Source organism: Strigops habroptila, chromosome 2 (assembly GCF_004027225.2).
Source record: "Strigops habroptila isolate Jane chromosome 2, bStrHab1.2.pri, whole genome shotgun sequence".
Taxonomy (NCBI): Eukaryota; Metazoa; Chordata; class Aves; order Psittaciformes; family Psittacidae; genus Strigops; species Strigops habroptila.
Window position 1 is genome coordinate 62,494,402 of NC_044278.2, and position 12,033 is coordinate 62,506,434.

A 12,033-nucleotide genomic window follows, 5' to 3' on the forward strand; every position below is an offset into this window, starting at 1 on the left:
AGTGCCAGACACAAATATAAATTATGAGAGGGGTGGCTCGAGAGCAACCCTGCAGCAAGGGATCTGGGCGTGCTGGTGGACAGCAAGCTCAATATGAGCAGCAGGGTGCCCTGGCAGCCAGGAAGGCACGCCACATCCTGGGGTGCATCAAACACAGCATGACCAGCTGGTCAAAAGAGCTGATCATCCTGCTGTGTTCAGTGTTGGTGCAGCCTCTTCTTGAGTACTGCAAGTGGGCAATTCTGAGCCCCCCAGTTGAAGAAAGAGGTGAAGGTCCTTGAATGTGTCCGGAAGAGGGCAACAGAGCTGGTGAAAGGGCTGGAAGGAATGCCCTGTGAGGAGCAGGCAAGGACTCTGGGTTTGTCTGGTTTGGAGAAAAGGAGGCTGACAGGCGACCTCCCTGTTCTCCACAGCTTCCGGAGGAGGGAAGGTGCAGAGAGAGGTGCTGAGCTCTACTCCTAGGATCCAGTAACAGGACTTGTGGGAATGGCTCAGAGCTGCACCAAGGGAGGGTCAGACTGACATAAGGAAGCATTTCTTTACCAAGGCAGTGGTCAAAGCCCCTGAAGCAGGCTTCCTAGAAAGGCAGTCAATGTGCCAAGCCTGTTAGTGTTTAAGAGGCATTCGGACAATGCTTTTAACATGCTTTAACTTTTGGTCAGCCCTGAATTGTTGAGGAAGTTGGGCTAGATGATCATTGTAGATCCCTTCCAACTGAAATAGTCTATTCTATTTTAAAACCCTAACACTTGTTTTCAATGTATTTACAGTCCAGAGCAGAAGAGAACAGGATCCATCATCAGTCAAAGTGGAGATGGAAACTACCTTCCCTGCCAGATTAGCATCTGGCTGCCTCCTCAGTTCCTCTGGCATTCAACATTTTTAAGACACATACAACTTAACCAGACATCACCATGCAACCTTAACATGTGTTCTGTTTTGCCTGCTGGCTAAACAATCTGTTAATGCACACCAGACCACTAATCAAAACATGTGCAATGTCTCGCCAACCACAGCCCACTGTTTCACATGAGTTTGTAATCAGGGTACACGTGACAGAGCTAAAAAGGTTCAAGAGACTCCAGGAATGTGAGCAGGGGACGGGTAAAGAACTAAGGTGACTAGGATGGATGAAAGAGCTGCAGAGATGCAAAATAACTCTCTAGGAAGCCAAGCTATGCTACTCAGGGAATTACTTGTTTTAAACACTTCCTCCACTGCTATCACCAACTTTTCGCAAGTTTCTGAATATTTGATGTCATTAAATAATTTGCCTCTTAAATCTGATGCTTTATGATTAAAGACAAAAAGAAAACAAACAAGGAAACCCACAACACACAACCTACAGTTTTCACTTTGAACAATCACTTATGATTATATAGGAGAAAAATTGAAAACAAAGTGATTCGAAGACCTTCGTTTTAAGGCCTCCTTTTACAAAGGTCCAGGTTTGGGGTTTTGTTTTAAATGCATCTGAGCTTGGCAATACCATATTCTTTTAAAGCTACTTTTAAAGATTTCAACAAATGAAATCAGTCAAGAAGCAACTTACACACTTACCTTTATACTATTTAGTCCTGATGGTCCCAGGAGTACTCCACAGATGATATACCCGAACATGGTTGGCAATCCTATTGTTGTGCACAGCCAGCCACATGGCAAAGACAACATTCCTATTGTCACAATATCCTAAATATGTAAGATTTACAAATGCATTAACATAAAAACACAAATGTGTGATGAAATTAAAGACTTTTTTTTTATCCTTTTATTTCAAAGGATAACTAGCATTGTAAAATGAAACATAGAATACTGCCTATGAAAAGAAAACACAACTTCAGTAAACTAACCTGAACACTTTGTGGTAGGTGTAAGCACTGCGGTTTTGCAGATGAAGCATCAGAGGTACTGACCTTCAGTAACTGGTAGCTTTGGGGACTTATGATTAATTATTAAATATTTTAAATACATTATAGAAAGTATACAGTTTCCTGGGGAATTGTGGGGAGAAAGCCACTTTGCATTAAAACAAAATGGTGAAACAGATCCATTTAGTTTGGGGGTTTTTTAATAAAAAAAAAATGAAAAAAAATCCAAATACAGTTATTCTTTACAAAGCACAAATACAATAAAACCCCATGTTCACGTATTTTCCTGCATCCCTTTTTTTCCATTGCAAGGCATGAACAGGTGAATTCTCTCTAGTGACAACATGGAAGTGGCTTATCAGGCACAGCAGTAGCTTGTTTTAACACTGCAGTCCAGGAGAAGGGATGGTGCCCCAAAGGTGCAACAAGTTAAATCAAATAAAGCCAGAGAGGATTCATGCAGCATCACTATCAGCCTTGAGAAGATATACTAGAAGTAGGCAACCCATTGCCCAGATCACCAGTAGACAGGGGAATCATGAATGTTAGGGTAACTTTAGAGGGGAAAAAAATGCTAAAACTGTATTCAATCCAACCAAGCAGTACTGGCATCAAACTAGTGGGACTAAATCTTCGCAAAACAAATGACAAGAACGTCTCTAAAATGATTACCTTTATGAAATGATGATCAGCACGAGGAATGGTTGAATCTCTGGGCTTGGTAAGGATATACTGATTGTTCTGGGAATCAATAAGCATGCTAAGACCTAAGTCATCCTCTACGTCTCTTTTTGAAGCATTGCTTTTGGAGTTGGCTTCATCTTCTTCCACCCTTAAAACTGCTTCAAAGTTTACACCTCTTACCTGTAAGAAAAAGAAAGGGGGAGGAAGAAGGGGGGCTGTCAATGAAGTATACAGTAAAAAGGGAAAGACTATTAGCTGTGCTTAAGTTGCTCCAGAACTTGTTGACACCAACTAGAAATACTGCAGTTTCTTCTTAGAGAACTCTTTCAGTCTCTTTATCAAAACTCCATGCCCGTAACTGAAAAGGCTATAATTTGTTTTACATTTTAAAATCAAAGGGTTTTCCAGACCTCTTTAGCCAAGTTGTCCAACCAAAAAATGCAAAGACAGGATTTCACAGCTGTAAAATTGCAAACCAGGATTTTCAGTTGCATCCAACGTGAAATGTTTGTGGGGTTGTTTTTTGGTTTTTGGGGGGTTTCTTAATGCTTTATTACATTTAGAACACAAAAGGTTTGATTAAAATGTTTTTGTTCAAGAGAATAAAATGTTAAATGAGATTACAAAGTGATATTCAGTTCACAAAATCTGAATTGACTGCATTCCAAGTCAAGAAAAAGTCACTGTCCTGTAAATTTTAAGAAGAGAATAAGAAGTTTCTATCTAGCTCTGTCTTCAGTACTTGCAATTACAAAGTGGAAGACACTAGGATGATTTCCTTATTCACTGTATTTTTAATAAGGTAGATTTTACAAGTATTCAGAAACACTTAAGGTTGTTACTTCTTTTAGACTCCAGTAAAGAGAGTAGGCTGTTGTCATTCCAATGGCTGACTACAAAACATTCAACTTTTCTAGATTACTGTATTTTGCCCAAGCAGCTCCCCAATTTAATGAAGTACATTCACATAAGCCATCTATTAAACAGCCTCCTATTTTCCTTTATTGATTCCCCCGCAGATTTCCCCTAACTGCTCAGATAAATATTGCATTTTCCATATTTAACCTGCGACTTTTATCCTTTTCTTCTACTCCTTACATTTTTGTGTGTGTGTATAATTAAAGGAAAACTTTTATCACGGGAATGACCTCTTCCCCTGTTTTTGTACATCATGCAGTATGATGGGCCTCTAAAGAATTGGAAGTCACTAAGAATCAGACAGAGGGAGAAAAAAAAGAATTTGAAACAAATTATGAAGTTTTCAGAACTATTCAGAAGCATAAATAGCTGCTTCAAACATCAGCATTTTAGCTGTTGGAGTGAGAGGCTGACGATCACTTTTACGCATTATGAAAGCTATCTTTTCATTCTTTTTTATCCCAAACCAATCTTTTTAGATAAATATATACAGTGCCTTTACCTCCCTAAGCTCCCCACTTACCAGGTTATTTTGCATTCCAGAATGAGGTCCATTGCCAAGTCTATGAGACCAAACCATGTTTTCACATTTTCAGCTGATGGGAGAAAGCAGGAGCAGCTACATGCCATGTACATGAAAACTATTGTCACAGTATTGGAGCAAAGAAGAAAGGCTTCCCTACAGTCAGCAAACATGAAGAACTATTTCTATCTAACCAGAATACACAATAAGTACCCAATCCTAGTGTTTTTCTGTCATCTTGGCTTCTGACCCCCTGTCCCACACCCTTGCTGCTACTCCAGGGATACTAAAACAGAGCTTAGAGGTTACTGTTAAATGTTGGCTCTGCAACATAAAAGATACTTCACACTGACTTTCACATTGGAATTATTCCACTGTTCAGTGCAGCGTTCCCATCTTGCAGAGGACTATTACTTCGCCTACAACCAAAATGCTAATAAGCCAACATCTGTCCTAGTATCTTCTTGGGAATTTAATGTTCTGACATCAGCAATAGTGTTCACTAAGCACAATTATCTTATAAAGTACATCAGCAGTGAAGCATCTACTTTGAAGCTCTGGAACTCCAAAGTCATAAGGAGCTTGTTGTATGTTCCTTTGTACTTGGTAGCTTGTGTGCCTGGAATCTAACCAAACTTCTCCGCATCAAAATTAAAAATGTACCAAAGATCATATGAAAACAATTCAATTGGACAAATAGATTTCTCATGTAGTGGAGTTAACAGTCTAGTTCTAGGTCAGAAAAAAATATTAGGAAAAAAGGGAAAATCTGTATAAGATTAAAACAATAATGAAAAACATCTTTTTTCTGTGTAATATATATAAATATAACACATTATGGTGCATATTTACTTTTACAAAAGCAAAGGGAATTGAAAAGAGACAGACTATGATAGAAGAGCAAGAGTAGATGGCACAGGTTCAGAGCTTTTAAATACTAATAAATTTGAGGACATAATGGGAAATAAAATCCTGATTCTCTCTCAAAACAGGCAAACTCCAAAAAGCACGTTGTACATAAGAGAACACAATGCAAATACTCGTGTTGTAGGTTAGCTCTGATTTTTTTTACTAATTTCTACTTGCTACACTTCTCTGTTTGACTATATTGCTTTTGTATCTTTATCAGATTACTGATGATTCTGTTAGAGTTTCTTTGTTCTAACATTCTAGTATTCTAGCTTAAAAGAAACACACTAGCTGTTTCTTGCAAAGACGGAGATGTAAGTAGTCCTCCAGGTTGCATTTCACGATTCCTTTTCTTTCATGAATAGAGATACAAGCAGAAAACCAAAGAGATACACCGGAGAAAAAGGATGCGTTGGCATTTTTCCAATTAACAGGTGTAGCAGAGGAAACCTCATTCCTGATCTCTTTAAAACGTGCCGTTATACCCCGGCGGCACAGAAGAGGGCACTCCAGCCAGCTCGTCCCTTTCCCGCTGTTGGTCCTACTAGGTAGGATTCCTACTGGGGGCAATTGCTGCTGTCTGGTGTATACAAAATAAAATGCTGCTTTCACTTTCTCTCAATATAAGTACAAAAAATGGCCTGGCTCTCTACTAAAGGGCACCTGTTTTTCCTCCTCAGCCGAACTGAAGAGCTATGCTCGCCTTGGAAGCCAACCTGCACATCAACAAAAACCTTTCAAGAGCAAAAGCCAAACAAAATTGTGACCCACATTTATGTAAACAAGGACCGATTTAGAGAGTCAGTCCCTGAGGACAGCACAATGGGACACTAGAATAAACTGACACGCTCCCAGCTCCAAATACACACTGCCTTACCTTACTGTCCATCATGCAACACAAAAAATGAACAATGCAAACAGGCCAAGGTATGAAAAGCCAATGAAGTCAGAAGAAAGCAACGCCACAAACACATTGCAGGTACTTACCTTGAATAATACATCTTTTCCCAGACTGTGCAAACTAACTGCAAGGATTCTTGTTCTCCCATAACTTTATCAACAAAATGAAAGAGAAAAAAGTGGAGACTACACTTAACACTGTAACTCCATATCCTGCAACTTCTAAATACCACTGTTACCACCACCACCACTGAGGTGTCATAACTCTCATGGGCTGCATCAGTGAGGCAGACTACACTTGTCACTGTCAAAGTGGCAGTCACAGGGAGGACTTTCAAATCAAAACCACAGAAAACACTAGCAAAAGTAGGTTCTGCTCACTAAGAGTGTTTAGGAGTTTTAGGAGTGTTTGCACACTCCTAAAAAGCAGCCATTCTACCACTAAATACTTTCTTTTGTTGAAAGGGAAGCAAAAACAAATGTAGAGTCAAATTTGAATTTTTTTTTTTAATAGTCACTAAAAATCCTAACAACTATTTAAGACAAGAGAAACACACCTACAATACAAATATGAACTAAAGAATAAATGCACACCAACAAAAAGACTGTGTCTTAAACATCACTTACAGATTTGTTGTCATCAAAAGCATGCTCTTCTATTTCTTCTTCCAATCTATCAGCTGCCTTCCTGACATCTTCTAGAATTTCATCCAGCATTGACAGGCTTTTGTTTTGATGCTGCATGTTCTTAAGGGCTTCAACCTGATGTTTTTCTGCTGCTAAGAGCTCGACATATTCCATTTCCTCCTGTTGAATTTTACAATACACAGATAAAGTGCTGGCCAGGCCTTTGAGCAGAAAAACATTTGACATAAATGTATGCTTCTTTTGACACAAAACATCCTACAAGTGGAGCTGCAAAAGCAATGTACGCTTTATAATGGTATCTGAAGATTGCTTTCTCTTGTGCCAGTTTTCACTGGGGGAAGTGAGCAAGAAAAATAACAGCCAAACAAAATATCCACCCATTGACTTTTCTAATCCATTAAACTATAGAGCTGCCCCAAGGTTGCAATCCAAAAAATACAAGAAAGGAATTACTTTGAGGAACTCTAGGAAACATTTCAGAGCCAAGTGAAGTTTAGAGCTCAGTGCTTTAGCAGGGAAGCGTAATAACCTTGAAAGCATAGCTCTACTAGCCACAATAAACAAACAAATTGGAAGGAAAACAGTGAATCTTAATTTTATAAGCCATTTTGTAAACACGGGAAGAGGTCTGTTTATGGTTTTCCAAAACTGCAATAACTGTGGAAACAGCTAGGAAAAAAAAATAAAAACAGTTGGAAGAGTACAGATGAGCAGTCAAGCACACAGGCTGAGCTTCCTCTTTGTTTCCCGAGAAGCATTTTTCCTATCAAAAGTAAAATACTTTGTCCATCTTTCCAGTTTGGGCCTCTTATGAACTTGCACTAATGACTTCTAAAATCCACTTCCAGGTTTCAGAAGAAAATAAAAAAAATGCTGATGTGGTTCAATATGGTGTGAAAACATTTCGGTAGCTTCCCTGGTAAAAGTTACGATGTTTCATTTCTCTTTGGATATTTCAGGTTCAAAAAAAGAACTAAAAAGTATTTACTGATCAAGACTGGACTTAACATGGTTAAGAAGACAATAACCAAACAAAATAATTTGTGTATTGACAGAGTATAATTTCAGGGTTGGGTTTTTTGGGGAGGGACAGGGGACTGGAGAGGGTAGAGCTTCACTTTACATGCCTGCATTGTTTTAAAGATGCACTGGTGGAGAGAGAGAACGACTATGAACAAGGAAACATATGCAATGGCAGGCTTTCCTTTCCATTAGATTCAGGATGCTGAGAATATTTACAAGAAAGACACCCTACATCTGTTCTTCAGAAGAGCCAATATTACTACCAAGGGAAAAAACAGACTGGGCAAAAAATAAAAGCAATCTCTAGGTCAGCCTGAATTCCCAGAAAACACAAGTTTCTGTCTCTATTTTGGATGCCCTGCTATACCCAGTTAGAACTACCAGATAGAACATAGGTCTCCCTTAGGTTGTGTGCTTTATCTGCCTACCCCACACAGATATCTTCGATAAGCTGGGCATCTAAAATGGTCCCAAATTCCTATGTTTAATAACTGGAGTGTTCCCTCCTCCACATGTTTGTGGATGAACATTTTTCTCCTTGAAACCTGCAAGAACATGTATATAATTTAATAAATTCCTTGATGCCAACACAAGAGTATGTTCTCTACAGCCTATAACTGTGGCTTAACCCTTCCGAAATCTGGTCAGATGAATACCTCTGGTTGTGATGAAACTACAGAATTGCTGTCTGTTGGTGTTTAGAATTACCATAGTTACACCAGCATGATGGAAATTACCCAGTTCCCAAAATAACTGAAGTTGGGAAAAACGTAACTATTAACGTGTTTGGCCCAATGTCAATTGCTTTAGTTCTTATGCAACACATAAGCAAGAGATACAGTCACTGTCATACAGCCTCAAGGAAAAACATTTCCTATTTGTCGTTCTCTGCTAGCAGACATCTCTTCAAAGATGTAAAAAACAGCCCCCATATGAGCGGCAGATTCTTTCCTCAGTCAACAACAACTTAGAACGCCAGATGGAATTGGTAAGGATTAGATTCTTTCCCCTCGAAAATGGAACAGATTTTTGGGTGGAAGGAGCTGATCAGTCCTTTCTGTCAGCCGAGACAAACAGGCTGAACAGAGCTAGAGAAATTAATAACTGCAGAAAAACAAATAATGCTCTAATTTGCAAGAAGTTAACTTTCTCTGTAGAGCAAGGTAGAAGCGCTTTGAAAAATCTGAGTTTAATTAATGAAGACCAAGGTCTTTGTAGTCTATTAAAGTGGCATCTCTGTTTTCACCCACAGTGTAACAGCAGTAGAGTGGGACAATCACAGAGAACGGTGTCCATAAAAAGGACAAGCTAGCTCAAACAGCCTGCTACCAGAAGTGTTAACCAGAAGTGCACCACAGCACGCTGTTCTGCAACTCATGCTGGGATTGAAGACATCTGATCACAAGGTACATACCAAACAAGTGGTTAAGCAAGGTAATACAGATAAGGATTGTGTACTGAACAGGAGACTGGAACGCCTAGAAACACATGAGCAAAATGGAGTAAGACGAAGTAAGACTTTGGGGCAATGCTGGTTAAGAACACAGTGTTGCTGTTGCTCTTTAATCAGAGATGACAAAAAGCACAGTTAGAAGAGGATGCATCTTTGCACTACTTGTGAGTTATGTTTTCCATTAATGTCCGAATAGGAGGCACCCAAGAAATTAGAAGCTGATAAAAAGTAAGTAAGATTTTTCCCAAAGCTCCACACAGGTTCCTGGAGCAAAGGAAGGCAGAAGCTAACTTCACCACTTCTTCCTTCCCTGTCCCCTTGAAAGGATTCTGCTATACCTTTTCCCAGCAACAGAACCAGCAGGAAATGCATCAGACATGTGTACCTCTCTCAGCACTAAACAAAATCCAAATGCTTCAACTAAACAGAAATAAAATGAAGGTAAGAGTCCAGTACCCCCAGTCATTTGTATTTTCCATTCAATCACTGTTTAAAAAATTGAAAGGGTGTCTTATGACTATATCAACAAAGTAATCATTACAGTAAAATGAACCTGGAACAAAACTGGACCTAATGTGTGCCTTCTGAAGTAAGAAAAAGTAAAAAAAAAAATATTATCCCATGTAATTTTCATCCTTTTGGCATGCATTTTCCCACTATCCTTCATTTCACTTTATATAACAATTGTTATTGTAAGGGTAGAACAACTGGTATTCTGTTTAAATAGTCATGCACATGACATAAGAAGTGTAAACGATTGCTCATTCAAGTAAATATCTTGATACGATAATACAAAAAAGCCTATACGATCCATCCCCACAGAAGTTAAGTTTTGACAGGACACACATCTAAACCACATCATTACACACACAGGCCTCCTTTCATGAGAAGAATGAGGAAGCACTGTTCTCAAGTCAAGGATATATTACTTAAGTATCTTACATTAACACCGCCAAGAAATAGGTAAATGAGATGATTCTGGACAGCTTCACTGCTGCTATTTTAAGAACTCTGAAGAAAATCAAGTAATTTTATTACAATTGCTATGCTACCATTTCTATGCAGCAGAGTCTGGCACTACCATTAAGTGCCAATATCAAAGGTGCATTGAGCACTTAATTGGAACACACCTAGATCCAAGCTACTCCCTATCTAAGTTTGTCGTAATTCAGTCTCTGTTTTCACTCTCCAGACTCCCTAGCCCGCATGCTAACTTCTACTTACACCAGCGTTTCTTGCCACAATTCACTGCACACAATCTCCTGCCATCTTCACCTGTTAAGATCTGCCCATCTCTTACAAAAAATGCCCTTTAGAGATTCTCCCAGCTCAGGCACTATAGAAGCCTTCCAGTATCTGAAGGGGCCTTACAGTGGTGCCAGAGAGGGACTCTTCATCAGGGACTGTAGTGATAGGACAAGGGGTAATGGGGATATTTAAACAGGGGAAGTTCAGGTTAGATCTAAGGAAGAAGTTCTTTACTGTGAGGGTGGTGAGGCACTGGAACGGGCTGCCCAAGGAAGTTGTGAATGCTCCATCCCTGGCAGTGTTCAAGGCCAGGTTGGACGAGGCCTTGAGCAACCTGGTCTAGTGAGAGGTGTCCCTGCCTATGGCAGGAGGGTTGGAACTAGATGATCTTAAGGTCCTTTCCAACCCAAACCAGTCTGTGATTCTACACCCCAGTTACTTCCCCCCTCTCACCTCCCTGCTCTTTTTCCCTTCTGCGAGGACAGACTCTTCTTTTAGGAGACAGAAACCAAACAAAACTTTTAATATACCTTCAGCGGTTGAGGGGTAGAGCAAGGAAAGAGAGCAATTTAAATACCAAATGAATGAAGTGACATTTTTTCTCAATGGGAGACTTTTAGTACACAGTCCGAGTACGACGAAGGCCAGTAGACAGTGGCAGATTGTGCACACCCTAACAGGTCTGCACTGACATGGGAACTCTGATCTTCCATGAAGTACTTGTGCTCAACTGTTACTCATGAGCTTTTCTTGGAAAGCACTGTTCTTCAGACCTGCACTTCTTAGGCTAGGAGTGCTATACCGAGATTAAAAATCTAGTCATCTCGTATTTTGCATGTCCATATTACCCATATCTGTATGAATACAGAAATAAAAGGCAAGAAGTCATTCTGCTGAAAGTGTAGATTTTGGATGAACAGTTCTCATTTTAAGTGGAAAATAACAGTTAGTATTTTGCCAATTCATGGCTTTATTTCCACTCCGATAATCCCACTGGCTTGTCTAGTGCAATTATGCTGTGTTCACTGACTCACTTCTGGTATGCCTTTCCCTTTAACATAATATTTGTCATAGGTCTTATGATTATGCTTAGCTTTTTTTTTTCAAGTAAGAACTATTGACTGCTAGTAAGTTTTAAGCTCTACAAGAGAATTACTTTTAATTTTACTAATGAGAATAATTCATGCAAAATCCATTTTAAACTGTAAATATTGCAAGTTTTATGTAAAGCCTCTTTTTTATTAAAACAGACTGAAACTGTGCCATGATAAAATTAAAATCATGAGTACTCTAGTAATAAACATGGGGGAAACTAACCTTAATTGCAGCTTCTCTCAAGGCTTCCAGTCTCTGTCTACTGCTTTCTTTCATATTTACAACATCTTTGTAATCACCCTGTAGAGCTCTCTGGAGGCCATGGATTGCTTGAAAGACTGAGTTTTCACTTTCATTTAGCTCCTTTTGGAAGATTTCAAAGGTGTGCACCTGAAAAAGTTTCTCTTCATCTGACAGTCCAGCATCCTTCTCAACTGCTCTTATAGCATTTTTTAGTTTGTTGAGAACAACATTTTTTTGGCGAAGAAGACCAGACAGTTTTCTGCAGCTCTCCAACACCCACTGCTTTCTCTGAGCGATAACAGCTCCTTTCCCACGGTGCAGTTTTATTGCATGCTTTACTACATCTTCGTGCTCTGCAGGACTTGCTGGCTGGCCACAAGGCAGTAAAAGCAACGTCCATAAGGAAATAAATCCAGTCACCTTCATTCTTCAACTTTTATTGCTGTCGAGAGAAACTGATAATCCACAACTGCTCAAAGCTTCCTGCTACATGGTTTCTGCACCTCCGGTACACATACCAG

At 39.4% G+C, this 12,033-nt stretch overlaps 1 protein-coding gene across 4 annotated transcripts in view; it reads right to left on the bottom strand.

Annotated features, from left to right (window-relative positions):
• The window catches only part of TMCO3 (transmembrane and coiled-coil domains 3), a 32,490-nt gene extending 20,457 nt beyond the window's left edge, over positions 1–12,033 (bottom strand). For 3 of the 4 annotated variants that reach the window (XR_003989677.1, XR_003989678.1, XM_030473737.1), the window contains exons 1-4: positions 11,492–12,033; positions 6,430–6,609; positions 2,541–2,732; positions 1,561–1,689 (exon numbers count right to left, since the gene is read on the bottom strand). Coding sequence is in view for 2 of the 4 variants with exons in the window: in XM_030473737.1 (XP_030329597.1) it covers positions 1,561–1,689; positions 2,541–2,732; positions 6,430–6,609; positions 11,492–11,938 (948 nt within the window). In the remaining 2 variants the exon portion in view is untranslated. The remainder of the gene's footprint in view (positions 1–1,560; positions 1,690–2,540; positions 2,733–6,429; positions 6,610–11,491) is intronic. The other variant, XM_030473727.1, reaches the window with a different exon arrangement.